Below are 15,169 nucleotides of genomic sequence, written 5' to 3' on the forward strand. Positions count from 1 at the left end.
GCCAGCGAGAGTAAGAATTAGTCCTCGAGGGGCACATAACCTAACAAGACAACTCCCTGGGGCAGCCTGAGGCTGGGAGAGCTCCGGAGGTCAGCCAGGAGGGGCGGCCAGTACTCGCTGGCCCAAGAATGGAGGGCCTGCACCAAGCTCGGGCCGGCCGTCACACCATTGAGGGAGGACAAGTCAGGTGTGCACTGACCTCTGCCAGGAGAGACAGGGCCTGCACGCTGTACACCGACGGGGCAGACGCGGACACCATTGCTGAAGCAGCTGCGGTGGCATCTGCTGACAGAAAGATGCATTTGTGCTTCAATCATGGCGGATGGGCCACCATTTCTGCCCCTGAGACATCTCACAGATGTGAGCGATGCACCCCAGCCTTGCACACTGAGGATGCACATAAGTATCCCTTAGGGGTTCCTTTCTGTTGACATGTTCAGCTTCAGGAAGAACCTGGGCATTGAGATCACATAAATCAGCTCCTCACTGTCCTCCTCCCCATCCCTCTTCTCAGCATTGTTCTTAGAATGTCCACATTCCCTTGGATGATCTGTCTTACCCCCTGGGCCTCTGATCCCCCGACCTTCTCTCTTCCGATAATCTGTTACTCTGGACCAGTCATCATCACACCCTTGGCCTCACCAATTTCCCAAATCTCCACTTCCAGCCTCCCTCTCTGACCACATCTTGCCTTTCCCGAACCCTTGCGCAGACCTCCAACCCTTCGGCCTGGCACCCTGACCACCCACCAACACCTCTGGGTCTGCCCTTCTCGCCTCCCCACCTATACCCATGGTCTCCCATCTACCTGGCAAACATCCTGGGCTCTTTTGCTGCTCTCTCCCTCTGAGGAACTCACCTGGAAAAATGCAAAGCTGGCTAAACCCACAGATCAGCCTGTGGAGTTTCTGTGTAGTTGAACACTCCGGAGAAAACCAAACAACGATGGAACAGATCTCACTTTCCTTCATGACCGTGAATCTCAAAAAGGACCTGATGCTACCGCATAGTCCTACCAGCCGTACGCCGGCGGAGTGCTGGCTTTCCTACTCTGCCGCCTCATTCTTGCAGGCCTTCCCTCAATAACCATCAACACTCTTCCCTTCTCAGCTGATAACCGCACCTATTTCACCGAGACAATTAATGGAAACAAATGGGAACTCCCTCAGTTTGGCCACTATGTGCTATGAACTTAGAGCATACACATCTCTATGTTCTCTGCGCTGTCTCCTGTTTTGATGCACATGCTCCTGGCTCCTATAGAAGAACAGTAATTCCATTTATGACATCAAGCCTGGCCCCATGGCCACTGAGGGCTTTGCTTTCTAACTATCCTTTCTCTCTTTGATATTTATTTTTCCCTCTCTGCTGCACATATCCGTCACATACAAATACGCTCTGGTATACTCCAATTTAAAAACAAGAAGATAAGGGGTATTCTTTGGCCATTAGTTTTACTCGGATATTGTCCTATTGACAAGTGAGCTTCAAGGAGTTCTCCGCATTCACGGGCTCCTCCTCCTCCTCTCCTAGCCTCCTCTCCACCCGCCCCAGGGTTCCCACCCCCGTGGCTTTCATGTTGGCAAGCCCAGGGGATCTCTGTCGGACCTTCCCCTGTTTCTCAGCAGCCTTCCACTGGGTTACTCCTCCCTCCTTCTGAACGCACCCTCTTCTCATGTTTCATGACTCTGCGCTCTCTTGGTTTCTCTCCTACCCCAGTGACCACTTAAGCGTCGTTTCTGGCTCCTTCTCTTTTCTGACATCTCAAATGTAATGCTTGCAAAACCAAGCTCAATTTCCTGTTCCAGAATGTTCTTATTTTGGTCTTCTCCCCCTCGATAAATTGCGTAAGCTAAAAACCAAAGTCATCCTTGATTGCCTCTTTCGTTAACCACCCCATGCAGCCCATCAGCAAGTTCTGCTGACTCTGCATCTAAATCAGTCCACCTTTCCATCACCCTGCCTCCAAGCCAGCACTGTCTCTCACCCACACCACTGTCCAGTCCTGCTAACTGGCCTTCCCTTTTCTGCTCTCACTTGATACAGCCCTTACTGCTCACAGCAGCCAAACCGTTGTTTTCTAAAGACAGAGGAAGAGCCCGTCACTGCTTGAAACATTTTAATGGCTTCCACAGCGAGTGGGAGGAAATCTAAGCTCCTGACCAGGCTCCCCTTAAGCCCAGCAACCCTCAGCTCCCACTTGGGCCCCTGCCCCCTGCTCAGTAAGCTCCAGCCAGGCTGGTTTCCTGGTTTCTGGCCCACACCCACCGCCAGGACTTGCCATCCCTCTGAGCAGTGCCCTCCAGGTCTTTGTGCAGCTGTCCCCTAACTTCTCGCTTCGCGGAGCAACTGTCACCTCCTTGAGGACGCACTCTGTAACATCTCCCTGCTCCCAGCTGCTCCTTGTAATCAGACTCTTACTGTCCTTACACTAAGAACCACCTGAAATTCTCAGGGTCACTGACTTCTTCTTTTGATCTTTAAAAAGCTTTCATTTTGAAAGAACTTCAGATTTTCAAAAGAGTTGAAAGGTCCCTTTGTTAATGTGCTTTTTGCTTATCCTCTTCTGTGCTGCCCGTACGCCCGGTGCTGAAGGGCCCGCACGCGGGACACACCACCCGCGGGCTCAGAGTGAGAAGCCGCACATCGGGGGCATGCACACAAACTTTGAATGAGGACAAACACATTATTTGAAGCCTCACTTTGTTTCATGCTTTCTATGGCCCATATGTATACACGTAATTTGTTTAAGTAAAACAAGGTCGTGATCTAAACACTCAGGGTTTTTGGTCCTCTATCATGAGCTAGTTAGGTTTTATAGAGAAGCTCCAAAATCACCTCCAGCTTTGGAGTTCTCTGATTTCTTTAAACAAAAATAGGTAATTTTACTCTAACATTATCTCGAGGTCAAATGCAATCATTGTGCAAAAGCCAGGCCCAGTGACCGTGGTCCGAGCAGTCGGTCCAGCCGCTCTGGTGGAGCGGTTCCAGCTGTACACCCGCACGCGGGGCAGAAATGACCTCGGGGGAGTGAGCCCAGCAGAGGCAAGAGCCCCCTTCCTGAACCACAAGCTATAAACACAGTCACAGCCTGAGAAAGCCTCACTGCTGCTTTATGTCAGCAAACGACAGGGCACTGGTTGTAGCAGCTTCATTACACAATCAAGGGTAATTATTTTTCTTACGCAAACCACAAAACTAGTTACCGAGCCAATATGGCAGAAGTAGCGGCCGGTGGACCGCAGTCTGCCGAGTACGCCATCCTTCCTCCTCTTGGGGAGAGAAGCCCCTTCCGGTGGGCACTCGTTTCTCGAGGCTCCCGTGCACCAGCCCTTCCCTCTCCTCCTCCGGGTCAGCCATGTGGCCCGACATGAACCACCCGGGATCTCCGCACGAGACCTGGCTCACCTGAGCCAAGTGCCTGATTCCTGCTATGCCTAGAGCCAGACACTGACGCATGGCTTTTCACTTACAGTAGCCAAAGTGTTTTTGTTCTGTTGTTTCTATTATTTCTGCTACCTGTGAGAGAAAAGAGCCCTGACTTCTTGACCCTTTTTTTGGTAAAGATCATAGACGTAGCTTTGAGCTGTTGCTGTAACTGTTGCTAATGACAATGAAAGAGGCAGTAAAATACCACAGGACAGCTTCTGAACACTGCCTTTGTGGTGGGTACTGTACTATGTAGTTCCTATTGAGAACCTAAATGTAATTTTTTGCCCTTGTGTTCATAAAACTAAGAGCAAACTGGTTTACTCATTTGGTGTAACCTATACTGGGACTGGGCACACGCTCCTGTCCCCTGGTTAAATAATACCGAGAACGAGCAAAAACAGTTACTTTCTCCAAGATACACTTAATCCTGAAAGAACCACTGAAAACCGACTTTATGGAAACAGGCAGCACGCTCGTCAAAATGCACTTCAAGACTCTCGCCCTGTGCTGTGCCCGCCCACCCCAAACTCTGCCCAATCCTGACCAGTTCCTCACCCTAAAAGATGGGCCACAAAGGACTCGGCCAAGGCCCTGCCACCCTACAAAGGTCCTCCCTGAACTTCCCCAATGAGACGCTGCTATGACCCTGCCAAATCTGTCTCTCCCTGCGGTAGATCTGATAGTCTATGGTCTGCTTCATTGGCAGATCTGTCCGGTGGTCTTCAGGGCACCGGCGATGAACCATCTCCAGGGCCGCATTTAAGGCAGACTCCTCCACGGCACCTGGCTGATTACGGCCAGAGTAGACAGAAGAGTCTCCTCTCAGTGTCTCCTGGCTGCTCCCCTCGGAAGCTGTAACTGAGAGCAAGGCTGGGGTGTGCCGAGCCCACGTGACCTCCACTAGAAAACCTTCACATCCCCGGCAGTGACGAGGCGGAAGGATCACTGAGAGGCATGGGTGTGTTAGTCATCAAGAAAAGACACAATCTAATGAATCTAACCACCTGATGACAGTTTGTTTGTTTACTAAATTTTCTTTCCACAGTTCCATGAAAAGAAAAACATACATGTCCATATTTTTTAGACCCCACAGATTTCTTTCACCTAATCTGTGCAGATTATCCTGGGCAGCTACTTTCTTGGATTCTGATCTAAGCGCAGTGAGGGCTGCCATCGTAGCATACGTCACTTGGGGCTCTATCAGTGGAATCCTATTGTTTATTACACACATATTATGTTGTAAACAGTAAAAACAAACTGTTGGCCTTTTTTTTTTTTTTTTTTTAAAGTAGGTTCAGTGCCCTGCATGGATCCCAGTGTGGGGCTTGAACTCGTAACCCCGAGATCAAGACCTGAACGGAGATCAAGAGTCAGAAGCTTAACTGTTCAAGCCACCCAGGTGTCCCCAGACTGTTTTACTTTTAAGGAGAAACCAGACCCCCCTGCAGTAGCTGGCAGCAGGCACTGTCTTCTGACCGTCTCTGTACCTACCACACAAATCTTCCTCAGCATCAGATTCTTCTAGAGAGATCTGAGGCTGGGCCTTCACTTCCAGGTTTCTGCTTAGCCAGCTGGTTTGTTCCAAGGAAGAGCCAGCAATGCTCCCTACAGCTTCTAGGATTTTTTGAGTGACTTCCTGAGAGTAATGGAGAGAAAGAGGGAAGAAGGTTAGCTCAGAGTCTAAAAACAACAGCACCAACCAGTAGAAACACAATGCAGGTCACAACTAGAACCACACAGATAATATGCAGTTGCCCAGGAACCACATTAAAAGATCAGAAGAAACAAGCTCCTAATGTTTAACTTCATAGATCCAAAATACGATCAACATGTAATCAATGTAAAAATTAATGAGATTTCACACTTTATTTTTTTTGCACTAGGCCTTTGAGATCTGATGCCTGTTTTATACCACAGCACATTCAGTTCAGAAAGGCCACATTCCCAGTGCTTAACAGCCACATATGACTAACGGCTTCCATACTGGCCACTGCGGGCGCGCCGCGGAGGAACGGGAAGTCACGCTGCACGCTGCACCTAGGACATTCGTTTTCTGGTTTCTCGAGGGCCACGGGTTCTTGCTAGAATTGCATCTTTCAATAACATACAAGAAACACAAAGAAGTAAGTGGAATGGACTTGATGAGGGAGAAGTGAGGCGTGATCCGTACCAGGAGCACAATCAGTAGAGAAGCAGGTCACGTGGCCGTGACAGGGAGAGAAATGTTGAGCCACTTTGTCAAGCCAGCATCACCAAGTCTCACCAGCAGAGACTGGCTGCAGGTCCTGGACATCTGAGAATCGAACCACCCTGACTTCCACTGTGCTGTGTATAGGCATGAGGCAAGAGCACGCCCGCCAGCCTGTGGCCGGCAGGGGCACACTTGAGGGAACTACCTTGCCCTGAGCTTGGGCAGGGGTGTGGTGTGGCCGATGGAGGCGAAAAGAGCAGGAAATGGGACCGAGAGCTCAGAGGAGGTCCCACTTCCCAAGCAGTGAGTGATGGGGAAGAAGGGCAGGCCCCGCCTCAAAGCAGGGGTGAGGAGCTGGCATCAGGAGGTTGAGCGCTGCGGGATGGAAGTAGCCACAAACGAGCAGGGGCGAGGTGCACCAGCCGTACCAGCTGTGCTAACACCATGGCCAAAGCTACGCTCAGAACGGACTGAAGGGAGGGGTGTGCGGTGGGCAACAGGCCACAAAGCAGGGCCTTGAGAGGGGATTTTGGGAAGTGCCGTCCAGGCACTGGTCACACAGCATCCGGGCTTTAATGATGCTTCCGTCGTGACAACCGGAGGCCAAAGGAGACCTGAGTTTCCTAATGACGCTTGACTGTGCTTCAGACAGTGCTCCGGTGGTTCAGCAGTGGGAACTGGACAAACCATTCACCAATGCCAGGGATCGTAAGGATTCACAGAATTATCACCAGAGCATAAAACTGATACACGTCCCAGCTGCAACTGAAGCCTTGGCTCCAAAAGCCCCTGAATCACTGATTCTCACAGTTGCACAACAGTGACTTCCTCACTCCGTCACTCTATTTATTCGCTGCCTTCCTACTCTAAGATTTCCCTTCTCCTAGGGTGAGTTTCACTTTGATTTTTCAGGATTTTTGAGATTTCCTATGGTATACAGTACTTTAATAAGGGGGGGAAAGCAAGGTTTGCAGGGAAGGAATCAGTACGGATGGAGTTATTAACGCAACACTGCCGAGGAGGCTCTGGCCACATCCGGGTACCCTGAGGAGTGGGGGCACCCGGTCAACCCACGGCGGACTGCTCAGGTCTGACACGAGAACTCGGGCAGGCGACTCTGGCCCGGGTCTGCGGAGCCCTCTGAAGACAGTAACAGGGGAAGCCAGCTGTGACGACAAATGCGAATCTAAGAACGATCCTGCCCAGTGTTGCCGATCCACAGACACGTCCTCTAAAGGGGGATCCACTCCCGGAACGGGCACATCTCCTGAACTTCTCACACACAGACCTGCAGGTCCTTCTGGTCCTTCTTGCTTTCCAGGTTGGGAGTTCTCGTCACAAAGTCGTTCAGCATGCTGTTGAGAGACAACCAGCTTCAGACTGAGAGTGCTGCAGAAACAAGGGGTGTCCTGGCAGAAGCACACGGTAACATGAATGCTGGGTCCCGATACCTGAGAAGCAGAAAGTATCCGGGGGGAGCTAGATTCAACTGTACGGATTCCTTCAACACGCCCAGCAATGAAGGGAAGTTCTCTTGCAAGGCTGTTACTGGGAGCCTGTTTTTAAAAAAGAAAGAAAGAAAGAAAAACAACAACAAAAAAGAAACAGGAAAAAATACCCAACTGTGAACGAGTCAAAACACACATTACAAGCACATTTTAGGTCCGGGCAGTTGTAAAGCAGAGGGAAGATGGAGTATCTGACTGACCCGTTTGTTCTTTTTTATTTTTATTTTTATTTATTTTATTTTTTTTAATGTATTTATTTATTGGACAGACAGAGATCACAAGTAGGCAGAGAGGCAGGCAGAGAGAGAGGAGGAAGCAGGCTCCCCGCAGAGCAGAGAGCCCGATGTGGGGCTCGATCCCAGGACCCCGGGATCATGACCTGAGCCAAAGGCAGAGGATTTAACCCACTGAGCCACCCAGGTGCCCCTGTTTGTTCTTTTTTAGATTAAAATATGCACAAACGAAATTTGCGTACTCTGGCAAGAACCCGGAGTGTGGAGACCAGAAATCCTGCCGCTGACAGGTAAGATGCTCCTGGTTTCCTGTCTATCAAATAAAGGCCTTGAACCAGAGGGCTGTCTGGTCCCTTGGGCCTGTCCAGCTCGAGTATCCGGCCTCCCCAGTGCCGCTGGTACTAGTCGGCCCCCAGGTCCCAAGGTCACCCATGAGGAAGCTCATCTTCGGCAGCTCTCACAGCGAGCCCAGGCCGCACAACATGCTGCAGCTCAGCCACAGCCCGAGGGCCCTGGGTTCAAGGCCTGGTGCCTGACCTACAACCTCGGACGTGACCTCGGCCGTGCCTCCTCTGCAAGGGGAGGGTCAAATCCTAACCTGCAGCTGCTCTGGCAGCCCACATATCACTCAGACCGCTGTGGCGGACGCTGGCTAGCCTGACGATACACGGCAGCTACCACCAGGAAAGACGTGACTGGCTCCTCTCTAGATCCCAGAAGAAGGAACTCGAATGATGCTTGGGGTGAAGCATCAACAGCTGGTCTGAACTGCGACCCAGGCCCGGGGACTCCCGCGATTCTGACCCCCCTTGATCGAGCCTCCTGCAACCTCAGGATGTGGTGAGTTCGAACCACGGAACGGGAACTGTGTTAACCAAGGAGCTCGTATCTGGTCGTCGGGCTGCCTGACTGCGTAACGCCTGCCACACATGTGAGGACTGGGTGGAGTCCTTGAGAGGGGGGGCTCTACCCCCCACTTCCCCCTTGTTACGGCAACAGAGATGGCCCCACACAGTGGAGGGGCTGCGAGCTGCTCCCGGATGTGCCTGTGTAAGACCCAAGCAGCCTGGGAAGCTTTGTTTCCCACCCGTGGGAAATCCAAAAGCGCTAGTGAGCTCGGGACACCCAGGCAGAAGCCACGGGAAAGCACTGAGGACAGCACCCAGAAGAACCACTTCTCCTTTTGCTAAAGGAAGTCTTTAACACGTTTAACACTGAACATAAAATGTTTGACCTACAACACCCGGATTTTATAAAGTCAGATTTGGTCTCTGTGGAAGGAAAAGCAAGACATCACGCTGTTCTCGTACCTCAGCAGGAAACTAAGACCCTGTCAAGACATTTTCTGCACTAAGGCTCTCCAGCTGTCAGCAAGTACGACCAGTGTTCCATTTACAATCACTGCGATGGCATAGATCATTGAGCCGCGTTTGGGAAAGGCTGCGTTACCTTTGGACGAAAGCGTAGCAAAACTGCAACACGGGGATATCCACAAGGGGCGCTTTCTGAAAATAAAAAGTGAAACCAATGACTCCAAGTTGGTAGGAAATGAGGTTTTAAAAAAAATAATTACCATACAAAACAAAACTGAGTTTATATCCTCATCAAGCAAAGGTTTTTAAGCCGGAGCCTTTCAAATACAGTAACACGTGGGAATGCATCCCCCAGCTGTAACAGAACAAAGCTATGAGGCCCCGTAGCATTACTGACCTTCCTAGCAGACTTCCAGGGCGAGCCCACAGCAGGCTTTTAACAAGTATTTGGGGAAAATTTGGTGTAATAACTGAACGTCCCTGAACAAAAAGGTGGTGGCCGATGCTGACCCTCACTAGTGCGTGCAACTAGCTACAGACAAGAGACGGTAAAAAAAATTCTAATTCTTAGCTCAAGGAATTTCCTCACACTCAAGCCAGACAGCTTCCCTGAATCCCAAGTGGCTGCAACTGCTTAGAAACTTGTTTTGAAAACACATTTCCCCCCTCCTTGCTTATAAGAAGTTACCTGTAGAGGTTACGGAAGTTGAACTAATTAAACTAACTACAAAATGTAATTGCTACTTGAACAGCCAAAAACCAGCCAGTCACGCTAACTGAATTTAAATAAAACAAATAAACAAATAAACCCCACCAGCCAGATGAGACTTAGTTTTTTGTTTGCAGAGGCTCCTCCTGGAGGCCAGCTCGCTCTGGGGCTGCAGCCGGCACGACGCCTGTAGGAAGGCACCACTAGCGCACAAGGTCACTGTCCTGACACTTGTAGCTTGCTCAGGGTTATAAACACAAAGTCACTGTGGATCCGACGGCCCCTTGTCCCCGCTCCTCTCTTCGGGGTTGATTAATATTTATGTACAAGAGTGAATGGCAACAAGACTACCTGGCAATCGTGGGAGGCCCAACAAAGGCCACGGATGTCTCCCACATGCACTGCACATCTGATTCCCTGTTCCATCACCTGGCTGCACGGTTGGCCTATCCTCTTTCCCCAACAAGGACACAGCTAACTGGGAGCAGAAACAGTCTCACTACTTAGGATTCCTTACCACCGAAGCACATTCCTGATTTTCAATTTTGGAACGAAGGAAGGGGACCAGGGCCCCGAGCACAACTGACTCTTTGGAAGCCAGGACACGCCTTCCTCGCACAGACATTTCTACAGAGGCTCCCCGGTGCCATGTGCCAGGGGCCCTTCTGGAGGCCGCGTCCAAGGGAAGAGCTCTACCCTAAGACGGGAGAAGCTACAAAAACGGCTCAAGAAATTCTGGGTCAGTTTTCTCACTTACAGGTGAGACGAGGATGAAAAGATGGCTGATTCCCAAGTTCAGCTTTTCTTTGCCATCCCCAGTGTGATGACCTTAACACCCGGAGCTGTATTCCTTTCATTCATTATAAAACCTTTTTATCGTGGTAAAATATATATACATGGGGCTCAGACGGTTGAGCATCCAACCCTTGATTTCGGCTCAGGTCACGATCTCAGGGTCCTGGGACTGAGCCCTGCATCAGGAGGGAGTCTGCCTGAGGATTCTCCCTCTCCCTCTGCCCCCGACCCCACTCACACTCTCTCCAAAATAAATAAATCCTTAAAATATACCGAAAATTTGCCATTTTAACCGTTTTTCAGTGTCCATTTCGGTGGCATTAACATACACATCATCGTGCAACCATCGCCACCGCGTACCTCCAGAACTACTTCATCTTCCCCAAAGGAAACTGTCCCCGTTAGACAGTAACTCCTATTCCCTCTCCTCCTGCCTCTGGCAACCACCTCACTCCCTTCTGTAGAAAGTATGTACGCAACGGACTACTCCCAAGACCGCAGGTAAGTGGAATCACGTTTTTGTGACTGGCCTCACCTGGCATGTCCTCAAGGTTCACCTACTATTACAGCAGGTGTCAGAATTAACTTCCTTTTTAAGGCTGAATGATATTCCACTGTACGGACAGATCTCATTCATTTATCTAATCATTCATCAATGGATACTTGGGTTGTTTCTACCTTTTCACTATTTTGAATAATTCTACTATAAACACTGGTGTACAAATACAAACTCATCTTGTCCATTCCGCCAGTCTTCATTTAGAGAATTATTCTCATTTTTTTCCTAACAATTTTATTTTAAAAAAATGTTCATTTTTTATTCTATTTTATTTCTTTTTAAGGATTTTATTTATGTATGTGACAGAGAGAGACGGTGAGAGAGAGAATCCAAGCAGGGGGAGCAGCAGAGGGAGAGGGAGACGCAAGCGCCCCAAAGAGCAGGGAGCCCAATGTGGGGCTTGATCCCGGGACCCTGGGATTATGACCTGAGTCAAAGGCAGACACTTAACAGCTGAGCCATCCAGGCACCCCTATTTACTTATTTTTTAAAAGATTTTATTTCTTTAAAGAGAGAGCGTGTGCACGTAGTGTACATGAGTAGGGAGGAGGGGCAGACAGAGAGGGAGAGGCAGCAGTCCCCGCTGCACGGGGAGCTGGACGTGCAGCTTAATCCCAGAACCCTGAGATCATGACCTGAGCCAAAGTGAACTGCTTACTTAACCCAGGCACCCCTTTCCTGACAATTTTAAATCATGTGATAGGAGGCAATTATTTCAAAGTCAAAATAAATGCCTGGTTTCTATCAAATTAAGTAAGAATAGCTTCTACACTTTCAATGAGGCACCCTGCTTTGGTAAACACAAAAAGCTCTGGGGTGCCAGGCTGTCTCAGTCAGCGGAGCATGTGACTCCTGATCTCGGAGTCATGAGTTCGAGCCCCACATTGGGTGTAGAGATTATTTAAGAATAAAATCTATTTAAAAAAAAAAAAAAAAGCTCTAAAGGCATAAAAAAATGCTAAACCACAAAGTCCTCTCTGTTTCAAAACCAACCCACATGACTAGCAAAGGCCTCGAGGCAGCAAGGACTCTCTTGGCGGCTGTGTAGAAGCGGAGCGGCACAGCTCTGGGAGCTTCACGGTTCCATTCTGGTGCCCTTTACCCAGCACTGCTGCCACCGCGGCCACACGAAGCTCTTCCTTCTCAGAATGCCTCGAAGGAGCGCTGTCCCCGGACCTGTACTTTTCACTTTTACATAAAAATTATGCAAACTTTTAACCTGCCCCTTGACAAAGATGTTCCTCTTCTCTCTGAATTCTGGTCAGGGCTCTCCTCGACTAGGCCTGTGGGGACTAGGGCTTTCAGCAGGACTGGCTCCATGACCTGACCTGAACCAACAGTGCCGTGGTGTCTAGCAGCTCAAGGTGGGGTCGCTCACGATAAGCACTGCCCCTTAAAACGCCTGCCCGAGAGCTCGAGGCCGCCAAAACAATTTGCCATTTGTTGAGTCAACGCGGGATAGGATCTTGACCTCCCTTCTCAGAGCACTTATTAAGAAAAGCATAATTATAAAACCTTCCTTTGGGATGTACATGCATCTCCTACAATAGAAAATGTCTTTCTCAAGGACCTGGGAGACATCCTCGGAAGTGCTGCCACTGAAAGACACAGGGCCCCTGTGTCCCAGGCTCCTGGAGTGTAGAAGCCTGCCTGCCACGAGCACCAGCCAGCAAACCCAGACGGTCCACTCATGATGACCAAGCCCCCTCCCCCCCTTTTTGGAATTTTCCACTCCCTGACTTTGTTGGAGGCCCTGCTTGTTCACCCTTCCTGCTCCCCCGTTTTCTGGCCTCAAGTACCCTGCTGCCCCTGCACAAACCAGAACTGAGGTCAGCTCTCTCCCCCAATACAGTAGCTACTGAACAAAGTCGGTTTTTGCCACCTATACGTAGTCTCTGGCTCTGCTTCCCCAGAATGCCTTTTAGGCCGCAGGTACTTGGTAAGAACCCATTCCTGGGCACGGCGTGTTGCAGCCGGGGTGCACAGATGAAAGATGGGCCCCAGCCTCCTGCGGCAACCACCTTCAAACAGGTGCACCAAAGCCCATTAGGCACCCCTCATGGGGTCTCCCCCAAGCCCAGAAGAACACCTCCGTTCCCCAGCCCCAGAAAATCCAAGTTGCTCCTTCGACCTCTCCTTCCCTTCCAAACACAATTTATAAGATGCGGAGATAGGAAGGTGCTGCCCATCCATCTGGAAGATCCCCAGGCTTCCGACCTCATCTCCTCGGATTTGCGGTGGCCTCTTCACGACCTCCTTTGCCAGGTGCAACACCGTGTCTGTCTGTAGAGTGTTGAGCGCACAGATCAGGTCGACAAGGGTCAGCTGGGATGCACTTGCCACCGGGACAATCTGCCAAGGCAAAAGAGTAGCTCCCTTAAAGGTCACAGACAGAAACAAAAATAAGAATGATGCACAGTGGGGCGCCTGGGTGGCTCAGTGGGTTAAGCCTCTGCCTTCGGCTCAGATCATGATCTCAGGGTCCTGGGATGGAGCCCCGCATCGGGCTTTCTGCTCGGCGGGGAGCCTGCTTCCTCCTCTCTCTGCCTACCTCTCTGCCTACTTGTGATCTCTGTCAAATAAATAAATAAAATCTTAATAAAAAAAAAAAAAAGAATGATGCACAGAAAGTATCCTACAATAGCGGCCCCACGGAGAAAGAGCTTTAATCTTTTAAGTAAATATTTAAACAAAAATTGGGTAAAGGACTCTACTGGTAGGGATAAAGAGGAAGTTGAGCATTTAATTACAGGAACGTAGTCAGCATCTGATGTACATTAGTAATAACAGGGACAGCGATGACGGGGCAGTGACGGTGGTATGTTCAAGCGCAGAAAACATGTCATTTCATTTTTTTAAAAAGTAATCTCTACACCCATCGTGGGACTCAAACTCACATCCCTGATTTTAAGAGGTGGATGGTCTACTCACTGAGCCAGTGCCCCTCAGAAAGCATTTTAGAAACAGACCCACTTAATTGGAAGGAAGCAGAGTGGCATTGAAAGATAGCCCTGAAAGTTATGAGGGCAGTAAAAGAAAAACCAGATAAACCAGGTTCTCAATAGTTGGTCTTGGCAGGAAAGCCCTGGTATGGGAGGTCCACTCTGGATGACGGAAGTCTGCCTAACGTGGTTGCACACACTTGGAAGGATCAAGTTTGCCACCAGGGAAGCCCCCACAGGTGCTAAGCAGGGTGGCCTGGACCACCGACCTCTCGTGCTTCCTCAGGGAACAGGAGCCTAAGCTGGGTACTGAGAAAGTGTCCAGGGGGTGGGACAGACCCTCTGAGGGAGGTCTGGGATAGGAAACTACAGGGTCAAGAGAGAACAAAGGAAGAAACCTGTTTTTTTTTTTTATTTTGCCAAAATAAATCATGTCCCTGGAGGACTTAGTGATGGACCATTCGGTGGCTAAAGAACGGGTGAGTTGTGAACTGAAGTTATCTTTGGTAATAGGAATGGGAGGATGTAAATCAGTTTTACATTTTTGTAAGTATTACTTTTATAAAATAAAAAGCCTATGGAACCTGCAATGTAGGTTCATGACTGGAACAAACATACCACTTGGGGGGGTGCTGATCGTGGGGGAGACCATGCACGTGTGGGGTAGGGGGGCATTTGGGAAATCTCTGTGCTTTCCCCTCAATTTTGCTGTGAACTTAAGGCTGCTCTTTAAAAAAAAATAGTCTTGGGGCGCCTGGGTGGCTCAGTGGGTTAAGCCTCTGCCTTCGGCACAGGTCATGATCTCAGGGTCCCGGGATGGAGCCCCTCATCGGGCTTTCTGCTCAGCAGGGAGCCTGATTCCCACCTCCCCGCCTGCCTCTCTGCCTACTTGTGATCTCCCTGTCAAATAAATAAATAAAATCTTTAAAAAAATTAAAAATGAAAAAAATTTTAAAAATAGTCTTTAATAGTTTAAAGAACAGCTGTAAGATGGACTACAAGCAGGGAAGGATCCACAGGGGTTCTCGCAGGGAGGATGACGTACCATTCCTCGAGCTGGGGGGTGGGTTCACCGTGGTTTCTCTGGTCTGTGGCGTACACACGCTATATACACTCTTGTATATGTGCTAATAGTTACCACATTTAAAACGTTAACTGGAAGTACTAGGTATTCATTACACAGAGATCTGAGAGCCAGCCAGGGCGAGCCCCACTCCCCGACTTGGCCCGCCCACAAGCCTCCCCGGAGGCACAGCTGCGTTATCTGTGCGTCTGCACGGAGCGCTGCACATTACACTCAACAGTGAAGCTTGGAACACTGCATCAAAAACTCACGATGTACTGTATGGTGACTAACATAACAATAATTAAAAAAAAAAAAAACCCTAAAAAATAAAACAGTGAAACCACTCCAGCAGTTTCCCCTGCCTGCCTCTGAGGTCACCTTTGATGACAAACCACCGTGGTATTTCTGGCGGAGTGAGTTC

At 49.7% G+C, this 15,169-nt stretch overlaps 1 protein-coding gene across 4 annotated transcripts in view; it reads right to left on the reverse strand.

Moving 5' to 3' along the window:
- Positions 1–15,169, reverse strand: part of DOP1B (DOP1 leucine zipper like protein B) — a 99,903-nt gene that overhangs the window by 14,688 nt on the left and 70,046 nt on the right. For 2 of the 4 annotated variants that reach the window (XR_013966418.1, XM_080796743.1), the window contains exons 22-28: positions 12,958–13,092; positions 8,814–8,869; positions 7,075–7,179; positions 6,912–6,978; positions 4,924–5,068; positions 809–859; positions 200–282 (exon numbers count right to left, since the gene is read on the reverse strand). Coding sequence is in view for 3 of the 4 variants with exons in the window: in XM_080796743.1 (XP_080652869.1) it covers positions 200–282; positions 809–859; positions 4,924–5,068; positions 6,912–6,978; positions 7,075–7,179; positions 8,814–8,869; positions 12,958–13,092 (642 nt within the window). In the remaining variant the exon portion in view is untranslated. Of the gene's footprint in view, positions 1–199; positions 286–808; positions 860–4,923; positions 5,069–6,911; positions 6,979–7,074; positions 7,180–8,813; positions 8,870–12,957; positions 13,093–15,169 lie in introns of all 4 variants that reach the window. The other 2 variants (XM_080796745.1, XM_080796744.1) reach the window with 2 other exon arrangements.

Source organism: Martes martes, assembly GCF_963455335.1.
Source record: "Martes martes genome assembly, chromosome: 1".
Classification (NCBI taxonomy): Eukaryota; Metazoa; Chordata; class Mammalia; order Carnivora; family Mustelidae; genus Martes; species Martes martes.